Below are 21,750 nucleotides of genomic sequence, written 5' to 3' on the forward strand. Positions count from 1 at the left end.
AACAGCCATCATCAAAAAATCTACAAACAATAAATGCCAGAGAGGGTGTGGAGTAAAGGGAACGCTCCTACACTGCTGGTGGGAATGTAAATTGATACAGCCACATGGAGAACAGTATGGAGGTTCCTTAAAAAACTAAAAATAGAACTACCATATGACTCAGCAATCCCACTACTGGTCCTATACCCTGAGAAAACCATAACTCAAAAAGAGTCATGTACCACAGTGTTCATTGCAGCTCTATTTACAATAGCCAGGACATGGAAGTAAACTAAGTTTCCATCGATAGATGAATGGATAAAGAAGATGTGGCACATCTATACAATGGAATATTTCTCAGCCATAAAAAGAAATGAAATTGAGATATTTGTAGTGAGGTGGAAGGACCTAGAGTCTGTCATACAGAGTGAAGTAAGTCAGAAAGAGAAAAACAAATACCGTATGCTAACACATATATATGGAATCTAAAAAAAAAAAAAAAAAAGGTTCTGCAGAACCTAGGGGCAGGACGGGAATAAAGACACAGACGTAGAGAATGGACTTGAGGACACAGGGAGGGGGAAGGGTAAGCTGGGACGAAGTGAGAGAGTGACATGAATATATATACACTACCAAATGTAAAATAGATAGCTAGTGGGAAGCAGTCGCATAGCCTAGGCAGATCAGCTCCGTGCTTTGTGACCACCTAGAGGGGTGGGTTAGGGAGGGTGGGAGGGAAACGCAAGAGAGGGGAGATATCGGGATATATGTATATGTATGGCTGATTCACTTTGTTATAAAGCAGAAACTAACACTCTATTGTAAAGCAATTATACTCTAATAAAGATGTTAAGAAAATTAAAAAAAAACCCACAGAGGCGTTAAAAACAAAGAACAAACCAAACCAATCCACCAGCGAACGAACCAACCAACCAACCAAAACAAAAAACTTTAGATTTCTCCATCCTACCTGTGGTGAGCAGTTTTCTGTATCAGCTTGGCTAGGCTGTAGCACCCAGTTACTCATCCAAACACGACTGGAGGCATTGCTGTGATGGCATTTTGTAGAGATATTTAACATCTCTAAACAGCTGACTTTAAGTAAATTGATTATCCTCAATAATCTGCGTGAGTGTGGCTGATCTCATCAGCTGAAAGTCCTAAAAACCTTTCAAAAGCTTAGGCTCCAAAATGAAGAAATTCTACCTGTGGACTGCAGGGTCCACTTTTGTCCAAGAGTTTTCAGTCTACCCTTGATACAATCCAAAGGTCTAAAAAGAATTAAATATTTGTTGAATCCATTAAAAAAAACTGGTTCTGTCCCCATCATTCCACTCAAAACAGGCTACACATGTTCTAATTAACCTTATTCTGCCAAACAGCTTTCTCAAGTGGCTACCCAACTGACCCGTGCTTAGAGAGTTCATGCTTTTTTGCAGCTCTGCTTTATCTCCTCTGTTAGATATGAAGTGTCCATTCCTGTGCGAGTCGGCTGGTCTCACTATTTTGTTCAGTTGTTCAATTTATAGATATAAATAGATGTTGGATTTTATCAAATGTTTTCCTCCACCTTATGATTTTTATACTTTAATATATTAATGTACTGGATTTCATTAATTCATTTTCCAATATTGAAATAATCTTGTGTAACTGGGATAATTCAACATGGCCGTGAGTCTACCACTTTTATACACTGTTAGATTGGGTTTGTTAAATTTTGGCTTTTGGTATTGGCATCTATGTTACACTTGATCTTAGCAAACCATTGAGAAGGGATAGCACATTAGATAAAAGTTGATCAATCAGTTCAATGCATTCCTAAATTTAATTATTTTACAGAGATAAATAGAAAGAAAAATAAAAGTAAAAATTCAAGTTAAGTAGATTTCCCATACTGTTTTAAGGTTAAAGAAATGATATATAACATTCTTGCCACAGAGAGAAAGTTATCGAATAAACTAAGATACATGTAAGTCCACTCAAAGATGTACCCCCTGGCCCAAGAGGGTAAATTTGAGGATTAATAAGAGTAACAACTTCAATGTATTAAAATGTATCAAATATGTTAAAGTTCAATTTCTTGATCTGGGTGGTGGTTATAAGAATGTCTGATATAATAATTTATTAAGCTATACATTTGTTTAATTCTGTTTCTGTAACCGTGCTGTTGAAAACATACTTTTTAAACTGGGTGAGTGAATGTATCCATCATATAATTTTCAGAGAAAATGTTCCAGAAAGTTCCATGTCTATATTAAGTATCAATCTATCAAGTTGATAAACACAAGAAGTCGAAGTTGATATTTTCAATATTTATTAGTAAGGCTGAGGCCACAGCCTTTATACAGCACAATTTGCATAAGTTATCAAGATACTTCTTGTATACAATCACAAAACCAAGACACATTTTTACATAGAGTAAAACTCAAGACAGATTTACAAGCATTTTTTATACAAATCTCATGTATTTCAGCTCAATTTATACAACCTTTAGCCCAAGAATTTTTATATGTTCATTAGATATTCCAGAGAGATTTGGGTAGAACAGAAAAAAAGGACACATTAGCAAATCACCAACACAGCATGCAACATATAGTTAGAAACAAGACATATCTCCAAGTACTCTATTTTTTATCTTGAAATTAATTTTATTAGGTTTTCATTTTTTCAGACAAGAAATTCATTTCCTTTAACATCAGATGTGTTTTTGTTAGGATATCAGCACACACATTAATTGGTAGTGGGAGCACCTGAGCACATCACCAACAAATATACAGACACAATCAAACAAGAATCATATTCACATGCTGAATGCCACAAGGATTTAATATTTCAACTTCGTCTGGGTTACCAAATGTATAGTTATGTACAGGGCAACGAATTAAGAAAATGCTGTCAATCTACGTATCAGATAAGGAATCATTTGATTAAATGTTTTTGATTTAAAGGGTATATCTTTAATAATAACAACAACATGGAACATACAGAAAACATCAATGTGTCATATTCAATGAGAATATGTTTCACTCATTCATTCTTGTGTTACATCAAAGGCAAGTTATTATTAAAGAGACAGCTCATAATTATTCATTGAGCTTTCTTTTACTTCCAGCTCCAAGCTCAAAAAGAGGGAAAATCACTCTGTCACACATAGAGTTATAAACACATATATAGCTGTAGTTGGCTGCTTTTGGAATATTAGACATTGCAGCAATGAAAATAAGTTTTTTAAAATATTGCTAGTTATGATCTAAATAATAAAGTAAAAAAATACTATAAACATCTTTATGATATATTAATGAAATGAAACGCTGATCAAATCATTTCTAATAAATTGGGCACAATATAGTATATTATTTCATTTTATTTCACATCACCACCAACCTAGTTCACTACCTTTATCACCACGATCATCACAACCGTTCCTATAATAAGAATCAATATCAGCTGGTTACCAGCTATAATATTCCCACAATATGACTATCTTAATGTGTGTGATCCACAAAATTAAATCCACTGATATGCTGAAAATACGCATCTACTAGTGTGATTAATTACAATATGGGCAACATTAAGGAGCAAAGACAATCACTACCCCTTAGTCTTGGATACTCTTCCTTTAAACTGAAGTGATAAAGAGTTCAGAGTCACCAAAAATCTCCTTAACCTTAAGTAAAACAGGGAAACACCAACTTCTTGCTCTTAGTGTTGTCTGTGTCTGTCACGACCATTCTAGATCTCCCTGTCTTTTGTAAAAATTCACTCTGTGCTTTTGCTTCACAGCTAAAGGTTTCTTGAGGACCGAATTTTAAACCAAGAAGCAACTTCCGTCTCTGATGACTCAATGAAGTTGTGGGGAAAATTAAGATGCTTTTCAAGGTATAAGTGCTATAGTCAGACAAATCACGTGTTATTTAGAGATTACAAACTTTGTCTCTATTAGGATAAAAAAAGCTAATTCTGGTAAAATAAATGAAATAAAAAGTGGAAAATCATGTGCTGTGATATATACAAAAAGTAAAAAGTAAAAAACACCAGGAGCCCTATTTGCAATTAAAAAAGAAATAGTTTTGTTGTAAGAAGGGTAATCAATATCTTTCAGAAGAAATGCATTTGTAGAAGGATCAGTGTTGCATAGAATAATTCCAGTACAACCTAGGTGTTTGGTCAGCTGCAAACTTGGCACACTTATGCTCTCTGTAGGGGGATGCTGGTGCACAAAAAGAAGTCACTTAACTCTCTGAATTGGCCTGGCCCCATCACCAGTTGTTGGAACAGAGGGGCAGCTGTAATGGAAAGACTCCTACTTTTTCAGGTCAAATAGTACCAAGGTATGACCTTTGTTTTGGTGGCACCTCCTTTTGTGTATCCTAAAAGAAACTGCAACTGGAATGAAGTAAACTAACTGGTCATAAACCTCTCATGCACACTTCTGGATGTAAGTGACTGCAGAAGAGGACCCACAGGAGCCAGAGTTTCCTTTTAAGGACAAACAGCAGAGCCTTTTTATGTCAGAAAGAGATCTTCCTGAACCCTTCCCTTCCCCAGTTATGAGTGATGATTATAAGCTTCCTAAAGTGCTAAATTCTGCTGGAAATATCCATGGCAACCATCAGCAGATCTAGTTGTCTCTAAAAATAAAATCCTAGCAATATCAAATCCTTAGCGATCCCCTGGCTGCACGTTCATTTTACAGCAATATCAATGATAAATGACATTGCATTTTCGGGGGAGAGGGTCTTAAAAACTAGAGGGAAGAAAAGTGACTTGTCTTTCTTAGATTGGAAAGGAGTGAATTTGTATTTCTTTATGAATATAATAAAGATATATAACCTGGTATTTATTAGAAATTATTTTTTAATGTCTTAAATTTAATCAATTCCTCTCAGATTTCAAGTATGTTTTTCTTTAAAAATGAGAAGATTCAATATCTGAGCAATATATTTGGAGATGATTTCTCTAATCCCACTAAAACCTCACCTTTGAATAAAGAATCGGCTCTTAAACTCAGAATTCACAGAGAAGCAATTTAATTAATTTATTTTTGTGGATACGGGAATAGGGTAAGATCGGCATAATTTATTTAATTTATGATAACCCGATTTGCAAATCAGTTTCATTGAATTTTCTCCCTTTTTTAGGTAAAACGAAAGTTTATATTTTAAAGAAAAAATTAGTTTTGGAGCCAATATACTGCTTTCATCCATGTCAGTGCTTGCTATTGGTTTGGAAGATGCTTTTTCACATATAAAAATTGGGAAATAAAAAACTGCATAATACTTATTCCTCACTTATGTGTATAAAACTATATTTGGAAATGTGCTTTCATCTTCTCTCATAGATCACTTAGTTTGATCATCCCAACATCCCATTAGGAAGGCTAGGAATATATAATTATATTTTCCCACGAATAAGAAAACCGAGGAAAATTGAGTTTAAGTGACATGTGCAAGGTGACACAGTTAGTCAGTGGCAGAACCAAGACCAGAAGCCAAGCTTTTAATCCTAGCCGAGTGCGTCTCCTGTAAGTCCACGTTACCTCCTTTGTTCACGTTGTTGGTTGATGGGGAAGAGGATGCTTCATTTTAATGACTTAGACGTTGGTCCTTTTAATCCATATTATTAAAATAGCTCAAAGGATATTTTCACCTTAATATAATGTTGATTTTTCACATATTTTCCCAACATTGATGAACTTGATCACTGTGATACTGTCACTAAAGTAGGAAAATAGAGCACTAAAGAGAACTTGAATTTAGGGTCAGGGTTTTCATTTTACAACAAGTTAATGTATTAAGGGGAAAAAAAGACCATTGTGGAAGAGCAGGAAATGACACCAATTTAATCAATGTCACAGATTAATACGATTTGTTTGCCAGAGGAAGAATTTTCTCTCTGTCCGTATATCATTCAAGAGAAAGAAAATATATGGGATAATACATTTATTTGCAATTCCACAAAGAACAAGTTATCATGCTTCCTAGAACATACCAATTTAATCTAGGTCCTTTGCTATGTAGATTGAAAATGTCTTGGATTAAGGGTAAATTATGGAGTTTTTGATGTTTCATCCAATAGTTTGTGGGGCAATATTCTTTTTTGTTAGCCAGTCATGGCTTTATTTCTAGATAAATGTAATTTCATTTCTACTTAGTATTGTCTTAACTATACTTTATTTCAAGTTTTACTAATGTGCTTTTACAACATGAATTCTAAAACTGGTGGTGTTCACCCTTGTAACATTTAGACACAGAGAAAACCTGTACAATATGATCTAAAAGCTATAATTTCTACATCCCTGGTTCCCTTTTCCCTGTAAACACAAGCTCCTTACTTCTAGTCTGGACACATATTGTAGGTGTATCCTATGTCAGAATCTCAAAACAGTTAGTTGTCTGAGAAGATAAGATGAAGAAGAGACTTTTGAAAACCGAGATTTGTTCCATTAGTTTTTTCCTTTCAACCAAGTTCTTTTGCATAAAGGATTACTTTTGCCTGCGTTAGAAAACATTTTAATCTTTGAGTCTCAGCCTTTAGATAGCTGTAGCTCAACTCTACTCAAAAATTTCTGCATTAAGTAAACAAAATTTCTCTCACTGTTTTTCTTGACAGCCACAAGAAATCCAAGGTTTCAGAACTTTTTTTCTTGTCTTCAATATATGAACTTTTCCATTTGACTTTTTTTTCTATGTTCCACAACAATACATTTGCAAGCCTTTGAGTATGTTTTTGCCTTTTGTTCCTCTTCTCATGGTTACCCCTGAAAGCATAGCTTAGAACAATTGTATTCGACTATAGTCTTGATTTAAGACTGTTTAAAGCACTTTCTATACCCTGAGCAGACACATTTCTTCAGTGGGTTTGAGTAGGACTGACCAAAAGTTTGTGCCAGTTGACTATTCTTTTTCTGAGATCCACTTTGTCAAGCCAGATACAGGCTTCGCCAATCAAGGTCTTTTTCATAAACTTCCCTCCATTGGAAAAAAGTAAAATCTAGAAAAAATAGCCAAAATTATATATATTTGTGTGTATATTTTCAACCTCTTTTATGGACATTTGCTCATCAAAGAAGTAACAGAGACAAGAAAGGGTGAGGGTGAGAGAAGTAGCAGGCATACTTGTAGGAGAACTAATAACTAACATGTCCTCAAAAGATTTGCATAATATTAATTAATTTACCTCAACATTTCCCAAAGGCAAAGACATATCCTGAAGCACAGGGGAATTCTAGATAATATTAGCTAGCTAGATAAACCTAGCTAATTCTGACTAGGTTTGTGATTAAACTGATTGAAAGTCTCAAAAAAGAAATTTGCTAGGTGCATGTTTTATTACTTAATGAAATATTAACTCAAATACAGAATTATTTGAGTGGTGAGTACATAAATACGAGTTTACAAGGCAGATAGAACATAACACTGACTTTAAATGCCATTTAACTTACTGGGAATTTTATTATAGGAAGCATTTCCAAAGTGGCTTCTTGTCATAGGTAGAGCTTACACTAGTTGAAATTCCATGGGATCTCATACTCAAGAAATTTTTTTCTTTTAGGGATCAGTTGAAAGAAAGGTAGAGAAACTGAGATGGAAATACCATTACTCCTTGACAATTCTTCTCTCACGCTCTCTCTTTCTTTTTGGAATCTCCTTCAGATAATTCATCTTTATTCCTGACTAAAATTTACTGTTACATTTCTGACTTCAAAATCTACTTTTCTGTCTCTTTTAGCCTCTGGTTTGGAGATTTCAAATGGCACATTTATTGGACCCTGCCTTCCTATCAAGTTTATCACATTTCAGACAAACTCATGTTCTTTCTCCCTATCCATCCCTTCTGTAACTACTCAATCTCTGTGACTGACACCTTTGTTCACACACATTTCAGAGTATCCTTTAATTTTTTTATTCCCTTCCACTCTAATATCAGTTAATTATCTCAGTGCAGTTTTTGCTTTGCAATATCTCTTATATACGTCTCTAGTACAGGCCTCTAAGTGCCAGTACCATGGTCTTCTCTTCCCACATTTTTTCAGCTCTTCCCTCCCTCCTCCTTTGTTCTCTTTCATTCCATGTCTCTGTATCTACTAAAGATATGCTATGTACAAGCATTGTGCTAGGCTACAAAACAAAGAGCAATGAAAATCAAGCCTTGCACTAGAGAAGCTGAGAGTACAGAAGCAGTGAGAGGTCAGTACACAAACTGTACAAGACTGGGATTAATGGCCTAATGAGATAAGCAAAACATTATGTGAATAAGGTGTGATAAATTACACCCAAGGTCATTATTAAAGAGCTGAGTTTACATTGAAAGATATGGAAAATTGTGATAGATGGAGAGAGATGGAGAAGGGAGTATTGAAGGAGAGGAAAAATATGAGCAAAGAATTAGAGGTTTAACCTGACTTCAAGATTCTGGTGTGAATGGGGTCAAGAGTGAGTGGAAATGTCTACAAGGAGATGAAATTAAGTCAATACAATCAGAACTCGCCTTAGGGGACTCTGAATGAGTCAGGATAATGATGAATCATTGGAGGGTTTCAATGTAACCTAGCCAGTGTTTTTAAAAGATACCTCTGCCAGCAGTGTGATAAAATGAATTAAAGGGTAAGATATTGATGGCAAGTAGGCCAGGTATACTGCTGAGATGATTTGCATAACAAAGATGAGGACCCAAAAAGGATTAGTGTGGCAGTGAGCATGGAAAAAAATCTATGTAAAATAAACTAAGTAGGTAGAAGAGAGGCAACTTGGTAGCTAAATGGATGGGATGAGTGGGTTGGGGAATTTTAAAGGGCCCCTGGGAAGTTACCTCTAAAAATTAACTTGTAAAATATCACATAGTATATGATTGGCATTTAAATATTGAATAATTAAATGGGAAATAAATACAGTATAAATGAAAATCTAAAAATCGGAACTGTATGAGTTACCTGAAGAGAATGTCCAGCAGGACTTAGGCTGAATCTAAAAGTTTCATTGAATGAAGGCTCTCGATCATGTCTACATACTCTTGTTTTTTTCTTGATCACCTTTTTTTGGGTAGAAATGTTCATCACATATATTTTCACATATAAATCTGAAAGTAAGAATTCAGCTTGGTAAGTGTCCATTAATAATACAATTTTCTATTGAAAGAGTTATAATCGTATACGGAGAGTTCTCCTACATTTTACACAAAGCCAGTAGCCTGTGAACAATTTGTTTCAGACAACATAATTAAAATATACACCAATTTTCTTAGCAACTTAAATGTTTTCTTGTTGTATAATAAATACATCACTCTACATTTGTGTTGAAAAAATCTAATTTTTAACTAGTAAAATATCAACTTGCTCTATATAAGAGAAATTCATTCTTATTTCATATTTTTCAGATATATTTGGTACACAGCCCAAATTTTAATTAGCATTTTCTAGGCTATTTAGGACACACTCCTAAAGAGTTCCTAGATACATTATATTGCTCATTATCATAAAATTAGATACCTGGTAAGTGATCAGGAGATTTAAATTTGTAGGTGATATTTCTGCACTGGAGGATTTCAACTATGAGTTGTTCCCCATCTGTCTTCATTTCTTTCTTCAGTGCAATCTTGATTTCTCCCATTACCTGAGTTTTAACTGGAACAATTTAATTTAAAAGTTAAGGAATATGTCATGCCATTAATTAAGTGGTTAGTTCAATAATTTACTCATATTTTCGTTTATTGAGTGTTTATCAAGTGCTAAACACCTTATCGCATCCTGTGGATACACAGATGAATAAAATACAGCCCCAGCCCTTAAAGAGAGGAAGGTCTCATGGAGAGACTGGTAAATTGTACGCTTACAATAAAGTATGTTAAGTATAATGATAAGTAAGTAACAAGAGGGGTATGGAAGAAATGCAAGTAGGTAACTATTACTCAACTGTAGATTTTTAGGCCAAAAGAGGTAATAGATGAGACTACAGGGGACTATAGGAAGACAGTCATACATAAAAATAATAGAATTCTAATATAATATAATATATAGGAAGTACTAAGTCAAGTGAAATGCAAGAAGTTGTTTGCCGACAATTGCTCACTACTTACCAGGCTTGCAAAAGAACGCTTGCTAACACAACTAAATGTCGTTGTATATTATAGCTACTTCCGTTCTATTTTTCTTGTAAAAGAAGTAGGCAACAAAAGTATATGGTAATAACATTACACAAGGGAAAATATGAGTGATTGAAATGAATTCAATGTATTCCTTTCTAGTGTTTATCTTGGATCTTTACATTACTGAAGAAGCTATTCACACTAGGTCAAATTCTTTATTGATTCATCCTTTTCTCTATCGATGCATATATTTATCCACTTATCATTCACCAACAAATATTTTATTTTCCACCTTACTCTGTGATAAGCACTCTGTTAGGAAGAATGGATACAATCATAAGCCAATATACGCATGCTTATTGGTCTTATGGTTTTTCTGTCTATTGGGAAGAAATCCATCAGTGAAATATTTTCGTCAATAAGTGTACAATTAGAAGGAGAGGAAAGGTTCTGAAGTACAAGAGCATGGTTACAAGAAAGCCTAGGAAAGGGCTTCATGAGCTGAAACCAGCAGAATAAGAAAGAATTAACTAGGTGACATGGACGGGGAAGAACATTATAAAGAGAAGGAACAGCGTGTTCACAGAAGGCAACATCATGGGACTGAGGAACTAAATAAATATTCGTGTGATTATAAGATATTGTTAAGTGGTACTATGTTAAGAATTTGGGTTTTACCTTTAGAACAATAGGAATCTATTAAAGGTCTTTAACATGGATGTAGATCATTTGTTCTCAAACGTTTCCGTCTCAGGATTTCTTTATACTCTTAAAAAAACATAGTGGTACTCAAAGAACATTAAAATTTCTAATTAAAAAGTAAAATTGGATATTTAAAAGTTTATTTATTGATTCAGTTAAAATGACATTAATATACCTATAAATAAGTATTTTAATGAAAAATAACTGTATTTTCCAAAGCAACAAAAAATAGTGAGGAGTGACATTTTATATTTTTCAAATTTCATTAGTGCTTGGTTTCATAGAGGACAGCTGGATTCTCATACCTGTTTCTACATTAAATCCAGTTCAATATGCTGTTTTATTTGAAATATATGACAGGCTCACACAGATATATATATATATAGTTGGAAAAGGAAGGAGTATTTTAATATCCTTTCAGACAACTGTGGACAATCTTTGATACTACATTAACACTTGAAAAGTGGTAGTTTCTTTAAGATTAGTGTAAATGTGAAAGCTGAAACTGTATCAATGAACCTTTGGACTGTTACTTTAAAAAACAATTGTCTATCTTGCACCTTGAATGGACCAGTTAACTATGCCTGAATTGGTAACATCCTATATTGTTCGTTTTGGAAAATATGGGTTTACTGAGTTATGCAGATCTTCAAAACATTGGTATAATTCATACAATATTAAAGGCACATTTGTTAATATCACCATCAATATCATCAAAAAAGTCTGACTATGGAAAAGCTGACAAGCTCAGGGAGGCAGGTATAAGTTTTGGAAAATTTTATTTTTACTTAAAAGTTGATTTTTATTATTGACAACAACTACTGTCAATTGTTTTTCTTAAAGTGAAAAACTCACTTTGTTAAATTTTGAGAAAATGGCAGCTGAATACAGTCAGCCTTCTGCACCCATGGCTCCTGCATCCATGGATCCAACCAACCGAAGATCAAAATATCAAAAAAATTTTTTTCCAGAAAGTTCAAAAAAGCGAAACTTGAATTTGCCACATGCAGGCAACTATTTACATAACATTTACATTGTATTAGGTATTATAAGTAATCTAGAGATGATTTAAAGTATATGGGAGGATGTACATAGGTTATATGCAAATGCTACATCATTTTATATAAGGGACTTTAGTGTAAGCAGATTTTGGTATTTGTGGAGGTTGGGGAGGCTCCTGGAAACAATCTCCCATGGATACCAAGGGCTAACTCTACCAAAGTTTGAATAAGCAGAGTTTATCTGTCAGTTGTCTTTCCAGTAAAAATGATATTTCTTGTAAAAAAAGGCTGGCTCAGCTTGCAACTCAAAAAAATTGCACTAACATGTTTTCTCAAGTCAACCTTCATATTTTGGTATGCAGCAGAAGTGTTTTATGTGTAGTTCCCATTTTATCACACAGAATATTCTAGAACATAGACTATTAGAAACACATGTACTTAAGGGTCTAGGTTTAATAACAAGAATTTTAATTTCTTTATCAAGGATATTGTTAAGTGAAACAGGCAAGTTTTTCATACAAGTGCATGGTGGTAAAAAGTAAATACAGCCACTATTAGTACAATTTGGTGCTGCTGCCCTGATTTATGCTAAGTCACCAGCAGTTTTCTGCAGCATTGCTTTTGCATTATCAATGTAAATGTCAACACGGTAAAATGGTAAATAATATCTTAGTATATTTAAAAAATAATTTTGACCTGGATGCACTTCAACAGTCTTGGGGACCCACGGGGATTTCTGAACCATGCTTTGAGAATGACTGTTAAAGAATATAGTTGAGTAATCTCCAAGAGGAAATTAAAGTAACAAAAGCATCATGTACAAAATCTATTAGATTGTAGTTATTTAATCATTTCGATTTAATTTTATCACACTTTTGGATATGGGTTTTTAGAACGTATTTCTTCCCTGCATTAATTTTTGCTTTAATTAACTTATATTTTCATGTCTAGATGTACCCTGACATGTGGGAAAATATCTAACAATACCATACTTCGGCCTGCTCTCTTCCTTCTTTCAAAACACTAAGTTCCCCAAATAGGCAAAGTTGCCCTCCATGTGTTTTATAAAGTGAAACACAGATCTTCTAGACCTAGTTAAATCGTGATAATTCAGCAGCCAATGATCATAGATACTTCACAGTAGCTGGGTGTTAGCTTTACCCTTGAGAAATTCAAGAAAATAAAGTGCAAGCCAAGGATATTTTATACAGCTAAAGTGTCTTTCAAGCAGCAAGCCTATAAGTTTAAGCATAAGGAACTCAAGAATACCATAGAAAAGTTCATTCTCAAGAAATATATAAGAGGATGAATTTCATCACATCAAAGAGATAACTAGAGAGACTTCAGCCTGTAGTAAACCATAATGGAAAAGAATATCAAAAAGAATATATGTATGTACAAATATATACATATATATATATATATATATATATATATATATATATATATATATATATATATATATATAAATGAATCACTTTTCTGTACACCAGAAACTAACACAGCATTGTATATCAACTATACTTCAATTAAAAAAAAAAAAGAATAGAAAGAAGAAGAGGAAGAGATGACGGATATATAGAGGGCATAGTTCAAAAATGAGATGACAAAATAACAGGTGGGGTGAAAATGGGGATAACAGAGCTAAAACACAAATAATCCCATTTGAAAGCTGTTAATGAATTAGAAACATCCTGGGAACAAAATTAAATAAGATAGAAATCAGTATTATTGACATAGAGGGAAGAAGGCTTAGGATGATACAGAGAGAAAAATAAAGAAGTTACAGAACAATGACAGATATATTAGAACTGAAAAATATGATCCAATATATCTTATTGCTCAGAAAAAGTAAATTCAAGAGAATAGAAAATAACATCTATTTAAAATATAAAGATATTTCTCTGAAATAACAGAAGAGTGAATCTCTGGACCAAAAGATCATCCTATACTCATTGAAGTGATAAGTTGGTACACTGATATATCCAGCTTAAGCTACTTCAAGGATACAGCAAACATTCTTTAAAAATCCAGGGGAAAAAAAATAAGTCCTCTGAAAGAGTACATTTGTGTATAAAAGAAACAGCCTTCCTAAAATATATAAAAGACTATGACAAGGACATAGAGGCTATAGTAATGAGGGAAAGAAAAAGAGAGGAGAGAGAGGGGGAGAGAGGGAGGGAAGAGGGAATGAAGGGAAAATCTGAAGATGAAATCCAGGCCACCAATAAAACAATGGAAGAGGAAAGTGGAAGAAAGTGGAAGAGTGTTGATTTCCTTTAAGTGGAGAGTTAATCAATAAAATTTAAATTTGAAATAGAGTATTAAAAAACATAATTACTCAATCTCTTAATATTTTCAATTTTGTTTCTTAAACTTAGTGAGCTCTTTCATAAACTATGGCTAAAATATTTATTGAAATATTTTACATGACTAAAATAGTTATTGAAATTAAGTTATTCCTTTATTTTTACAATGTTATATTCTTTTTTGTTAAATTTAAAAACAATATAATTATTTTTTGACAAGGAACAGGACTAATTTAATTCCATTTTAACAAAATTGTGTGTGTCCCTCTCTTTAGCTAGCTGAAGTGCTCCAAGTAAGTAGAACTGTAAAACTGGCTTACTTTTATCTTGCACAGCTTTCTTTTTTCACACTCTCCAGTGCTTTATTCTCCTTTAAGATATGCAGTGTTCTTTCCACTTTATTTTCTTAAAAAAGAGTTTACATATGTTTTCTCTTTGAAAAACTGTGTATGTTGTATCTGTAAGCAACATTTATACACATACCTATATCTATATCTCCAACTACTTTATACTTTTAGTAAAGTATATTTTAAGAAAAAATTGCAATTAACAGAACACAATCATTATTTCACAAGAAATAAAGTTGGTAAAATCCCCATTTTACAGATGAGAAAATAGTGACTTGCATGTTTTAAGTAACTTGCCAAATTGTTAAGCGTCCTAGGCAGAACTTTACTCTAGATCTTCTGATTTTAAGCATAGGGCTCTGTTCTCTCATGAACACCTTATATTTTCTTATGAATAATATTTGTAGAACACTGGCTCATTCATGGAAATATTCATTTAAAAATATTTTTAAAAAATATTATCAGAATGAAAGGATTTTTCAGGGGCTATTTTGCTATTTTATTTTACCCAAACACAGGACTTTAGAAAGCAGGGAAGCATAGCAAACAATTATTTTAGTTGGTTAAACAATAGCTAGAAGTTATCGTCTACCTTTATACACTACACCGATTATACAGGATATTTATATTAAAGAACAAAAAACAGCAATACTTTCTGAAATATTCGTAATTATATGAGAGTCTATACGGAATTGACTTAGACACACAAAGTAAAAGAAGTGTCTATTGATTAAGAAAATGTTTCTTTTTTATTTGCATTATTGGTATTTTTAACACTTAACTGGATGGAGTACAAATTGAGGTTTACGTTTTCCCAAAATTGTAAGCATTATATTGCAACTTGAGCAGCTTTTGCCAATGCAAGACCATTTCCAACAAAAATCTCTTTAGAGACAATGTTTAATGAGCTGGAAGTGAATAAAATGTGGAAAAGTAAAGAAGCAAAGAATGTTACTTTGTAAAAGGAAAGTCTGTGTAAGGAAAAAAACAGCGAATAAAATTCTCAACACTTAAGATTTCTTTGCATTTGCAAATTTTCGTTAATAAGTACTACATAGCAATGTTGCAGGTCACTGGTGCTAGCTAATACAGTCTGAACTGGTTTTAGGTAAGACGCATAGTTAGCTCTGACAGTCTATCACCTCATAATTTGTTAACTAGCTCCTATCACTCATTCCAAGTCTAAGAAAAGTCCAATATAGAATTAAGATGGATTTTAAAAACCAGGAATTCTGGCTTTTAGCCCTGTAAGATGGCAGGCCTGTCATTAAATATCTCTGTTTTGTATTTCCTCATATTGTAAAGTGAAAATATGTAATAAGATTATTTATAGACCATTTATAATATCTTTCAACTTTACAGAATAATAAATTTTTAGACATTTTCTGATATTATCTAAATATTATTTAGTCCTGACCCTCTACTAAGCATCTTCTATCCTAGATAATTTTGTCTGTTTACTCAGGGATTCTAAACCTTCTCATTATAGAAAGTCTTAATAATGTGCTAATACCTATTAATAGCCAAAGTAGTGATGTATATTTCCTCACGTATAATTGTATTTTCCTTCATTTCAATTATTTTTACTCTATCAGTTTTAGTCTAAGGGATGATCCTCTAAAAAAAAGCTAGCACAACAATGGCAAATTGTTAGCGGAATGCCTAAAATGCTAATTATTCAATAAGCATTAATTTTTTTTATGTCTCAACATTTGATGCAATGGAAGATCAGTTCTAGAAGTAATTGACAGTTTACACCTAGCAAGCGTATCTATACCATTAGGTCAATTGCTCAATCTATTCAAAGTAAACAAATAAAACAAAAAATATGTCTTGACATATCCATATAAATCAAGACTTTTTAAATGGAAATTTCTTTAATAAAAGGTCTTCTTCTACTTCACTGAGCCTTTTAGAGAAAAGAAGTGAGCTAACTATAGATTGTTCTATTCAACAGTCTCTCTATAATTTGCAAACATGTGTATCAACCTTACCCTACAGCCTATAATAAATTTTACCTTCCATGCTGAAATTCTCTCTCTCTCTTCCAAAAGTTCAAAGTGGTACTCACTAATTTGATGGTGGTACTCAATAATTATCTAAAATTGGTACTTCCTTTGTCTTTACACCATGTCCTTGAGTAGCAGGGAAAGCTACTAGATCTTTAACTAGTCTGGTAATCTTATTTGTATTGAATTTCATCTCCTAGTATATTGTTGTTTTCTAGCAGCTGTATTCAAGTCATTGATATGTTTTAAACTTAGTTCTCAGAAACATGTTTTCTGGACAAAGGTTCTTACCTGTATAGAACACTTTATATGCAGGACTGAATAGAAGGAGTGAAGAATTAGTTTTTAAAGGTTTATCCTAGTAATTTAATGTTCGAAAGGAGGAAGCAAAAATGACACTAATTTCTTCATTCTATATTGTATTAAATTCTATTCCAAGTACTCTCACTGTAAGATCTCCTGAAGTTGACTCTCCATAAATCAGCTTGCTCATACAATGAGAATGACACCATGCAGCCAACTCCATTATCTGACTTCTTTGCTACCTTTGTATATAACAGATGACTGTAAATGCTTGGGTCCAGCACTTTTTACTAAAACATACCATTAATAAAGTGTTAGAGAATTCCCAAGACAGGATTTGTGAAATGCTTTGTGATTAGATATAAATAATTCCATTATAGGCAATTCAATATATTTGTTTCAAAAAAAATGAATCCTCATCCCAAATATATTTCACAAAATATAATTTTCTACTCTCTAACAGTTTAAGTATATATTCATCTGTAACCAAGTGAATAAGTATTACTATAATATTATAGATAAAGAATACAGATTAAATAAATTTTAAAATAACATATGTATAGCACAGAGAACTGTATTTAATATCCTATGGTAAACCATAATGGAAAAGAATATATAAAAAAAGAAAGTGTATATGTATACACATTATAACTGAGTTATATATATATATATATATGTATAACTGAGTTACTTTGCTGTACAGCAGAAATTAACACATGGCAAATAAACAATACTTCAATTAAAAAACAAACAAAAAAATAAAATAACATGTAAACGTCAGTCATATCATCTCAATTTTTCCTAAACTATTTGAAATAGACAGAGGTATGACTAACTTCACTTTCAAGAAAAGAGACTCTAAAGTTCAGGTTGATTAATCTGCCAAAAGTCACATAGCTAGATTAGATGCTTCCAGCAAGACACCCCAAGGTTATTGCCAAAATTTTGATTACCTATTATGTAAAAGTGATTATGTGCCAAATTCATGTATATGCTTGTGAGCATGCCTATGTTGGGGGGAGGAAATTTCAGGTTTTGTGGGGAAGTTGTGCTGGAAAGACCAGGTACAGACAGGAGCAAATGCTCACCCATTTCCTTTCTAAAGCATTAGTTTGTGATCATATACTTCTTGATTTGCTGCATGTAGGGAATTACAATATACTCGAATGGTACCCACAATGCATTCAATTTCTTAAACAACTCTCCTATACCAGGTACATTATGTATGTAGACTACTACAGCCTTTAAAGGGTAAAGACTGTTCCTTATTTATCCTGGTCTTTTTAGCCCACAGAAAAGACACCTAGAATATATTAGATGTTTAATGAATGAATCTGTAAAACTTTCTCTAATATTTACAGCAAACCTACAAATTAGGTATCGTTTTCATTTAGCTCTTAAGAAAGTGATTGATAAGGCTTGAATTAAAAGCCCATGCTCTTCCCATTAAACTAAGCTGAGGCCATAGATCTGGAGATATTTTGGAATCTTTTTTCAAACCTATGGTTTTCACCCCAAATAAATGCTTTTTGTCAGCTAATTAATTGCATTCTCTGTTTACGGGCATATACAAGCCTCTGTTATTCAAAGCCATGGGGAGCCAAAGGAGGAGGCATTTTGCTATGTTTTCATTAAGTTTTTTTTGCAAGGCAAAAGAGTTCTGTACGCTTTCATTAAGGCCCTTGTTTGAAATAACCCAGATTCAAGGAGATATTTTATACAATAAGGCAGGCATTTGGGTCTAACGTGATCTAAGAGTTTTGTGAAAGTAGGCCAGGCCTGAACATTCTCTCTGTCTTCTTACATAAAGAAAGCCTTTCTTTCTGAGACAAAACCAGAAAGAACATCATTTTAGAAGGAAAAAAATAGATTTTTCTGATTGATCTTCAGTGTTTTTGGCATTTTTTGTCCTTTTGGTACATGATTCTTAGCATTCATTTTGCTGTGACTGAAAATAAACGGAGCTCTTTAAAAAAAAACTTTTAACTAAAGCCTCCCATCCATTATCTTGTATGAGACCTAAAAAAAAAAACACCAAAAACCCAAAAATCTTCACACACACACACAAAAAATCCACTGTTAGAGAATAAAAAATGAAAACCTAAAAGGACATTACATTTTAAATATTTGCAGTTATGAAATACCCCTCAGATGTGTCAGGAAAACAAATCCTAAAATGAGTGAAATCAGAGAGCTGGTATGATATAACAAGAGGGCAGTAATGTTCTTTTCCAGAGAAGCGTCAAGTTTAAGAAGACAAGGCTAGCTTCCTGAGTTCTCAAGGCATTGACTAGACCTCCCATCTAAACTTCTTGACCTTTGATCTAAAATCAGGAAGATTACCTACCCAGGAGAAGTGATGGGTCTACACATATTCTCTTTTTACAGAGAAACCTTAGCATCGTCATGTAATGATTTTAGAAAATAAAATCAGGTAATAGTATAATGTTAGGGAAACTAGAAGTTCTTGTGGAAAATAAAAAAAGTTTGTCTCTGTAAGAGTGAAGCTACCGATCCACTGTAGAATAATCCCCAGTTTCTCACAGGAGCGGATGGTGATCAGGCAGTCAGGTAACCTCTGAATAAACCTGAGAAAACCACCTGAATGAGGGTTAAATAGATTATGAGAGTCATATGTTTCCATTGGCCCACTAGGTTACTTACATCATTTTGCTTTCTTTGTGCTTAGATTAATTCTACCACACTTAACATACAGTACTTTTGATCCTCCTCTCAGTTTTAACCAATTCTCCAGTTTTTCACTTACTACTAATGCAATATTTGTTCCATTCTATAAATCCATTCCTCAATTCCTCCATACAATTTTTGCAGCAATCACTTTGTCTTCCTTGCCCTTAACTGCCATGCTAGATAAAAGAGCGCACTATAATTCTACCTCAGTTTTGTATTCTCAGCCCACTTGGACTGTGTGTGTATATATTTGCCACTCCAGTTCCCCTCTTCATCAGTCTTACCTGCTTTGCCCCAAGAAGAACACTCGCTTGCACTTCATCACCTGGGTGTCCTTACCTTATATGACTTCTGTGAGGTTTTAGAAATGAAGAGCCAGCAGGAAATGTGAGGGTAGGAGGAGAGAGGCTGGGCTATTTTTTGCCTTCTTTGACTCCATCCTCTCTGTAAGCTAGTTTTGCAGTGGTTGTGCCTCGGTACAAAGGCTACCACTCCTGTCTGCGATCTCCTGTACCGTGGCTGTATATCTTGCTGGGTTCTGGCAATAGCTTCCTTCCCCATGCTTCATTAGACCCAGGGTGGGAATGGCTTTTTTTGTGGCTGGTCCTTAATACGCATCACCTTTCCTTGTTAGTTCCTTTAACCTTCCCCACCTTGTAAATGGTCATTAAATTCTTTTAAACTACCCCTTTGAATGTGTTACCTGCTTCCCACTAGGGCTTCGTGGGACATCCCCTGTTGCATATAAAGTCAGACAGTAATCCAGGGTTTGTTTTGTTTTGTTTGTTTGCTTTTTCTCTACAGGGAGACATTCTCCCAATTCCATCTATGAAACGGTCCCCTTTGATTTGTGGTGCCACTTTGAGTTCCCATATATTCCTGGGTCTATCTCTATGCTTTGTATTCTATGTCATTGTTCCTTTCATCTTGCACAAGTACCAGACTCTTTTGTCTTTATGTTTTAACACCTTGCAGGGCAACCTCACCCTTGTTTCAGTCAGGATAGATTAGATTCTGCTGTAGTAAGAAACACTACCAAAAGAGATTATCATACTAAGTGAAGTAAGTCAGAGGAAGACAAATATCACATAACATCACTTACATGTGGAATCTAAAAAAAGAAAAAAAATGATACAAATGAACTTATTTACAAAACAGAAAAAGACTCACAGACATAGAAAACAAACTTATGGTTACCAAAGAGGAAAGGGGTAGGGGAAGGGATAAATTAGGAGTTTGGGATTAACAGATACACACTACTATATATAAAATAGATAACCAACAAGGATGTACTGTATAGCACAGGGAACTATATTCAATATCTTGTGATAACCTATAATGGAAAAGAATCTGAAAAAGCATATATATATGTTCATATATTCAATTTGCTGTACACCTGAAACTAAAACACTGTAAATCAACAATACGTCAATAAAAAAAGTTAAGTTAAAAAAACTGAAAGATTTTATTCTCTCTCACTGTACACATCCAATAAAGGTTGGCAGGGTCTCTGCTCTTTTTAGTCACACCATCTCAGGCTGATGGGGAGTCACAATTTTCCCCCTTGCTGACTGCCATGTCTGGAGGAAAAGAGAACTCTACAAGTCTCACACCAGCAGTGAAATGTTCAGTCCAAAAATGGCACACATATTGACCATCCATGACTCATTGGCTAGAACTAGTCAAAGGGCCAACTGTGCTACAAAGGAGCCAAACAGTCTGGGAGTCAGAGAAACAGAAATAATTAGTGAGCAACACTAATGAACACCAAAACTTTCTTTGCTCCTTTTCAAAGTTGACTTGGATGTTGAAAGTTCTCTATTATTTCATATGAAAGTTCGAATAATTATATTGAGTTCCTCGAAAATATCTAGCTGGTAATTTAATCAGAATTTTATTAGATTTATATTTTTATATTTAAATTGTTTCACTACAAAGCACGGAATGATTCTACATTTATTCAGATTTCCTTTTATGTCCTTTAATAGAGTCCAAAAGTTGTAATGGATATCTTGGTTATTTTACAAGTTAAACCTAAGATACTGTTTAGTTTTGATATTATGAGTGATATTATTATTTTTGTTGCTTTGTTGCTATTGTGTATTTATGATTAATTATTGGTGATCTAAAGTAATTCTTATTAGTTCTAACACTTATCTGTTGATTCCATCAGATTTTCTGCATACATATTCAAATTGTATACAAATAATTTATTTTATTCTTTCCCTTCCAATCACTGTACCTCTTACTCCATTTTCTTTCCCTATATATTAACCGAGACCAATGCTATGTTAAATATTAATAGTAGACATCCTTGTCAATCCTG

General features: G+C 33.5%; 1 protein-coding gene across 1 annotated transcript in view; it reads right to left on the reverse strand.

Moving 5' to 3' along the window:
* Positions 1-6,011: 6,011 nt before the first annotated feature.
* Positions 6,012-21,750, reverse strand: part of PCLO (piccolo presynaptic cytomatrix protein) — a 369,605-nt gene continuing 353,866 nt past the window's right edge. Inside the window, exons 23-25 of the mRNA XM_082472536.1 lie at positions 9,467-9,601; positions 8,912-9,057; positions 6,012-6,972 (exon numbers count right to left, since the gene is read on the reverse strand). Of these exons, the coding sequence (XP_082328662.1) occupies positions 6,832-6,972; positions 8,912-9,057; positions 9,467-9,601 (422 nt within the window). The 3' untranslated portion in view covers positions 6,012-6,831. The remainder of the gene's footprint in view (positions 6,973-8,911; positions 9,058-9,466; positions 9,602-21,750) is intronic.

This window comes from Balaenoptera physalus, assembly GCF_965194825.1.
Source record: "Balaenoptera physalus genome assembly, chromosome: 8".
In the NCBI taxonomy this organism is placed as follows: domain Eukaryota; kingdom Metazoa; phylum Chordata; class Mammalia; order Artiodactyla; family Balaenopteridae; genus Balaenoptera; species Balaenoptera physalus.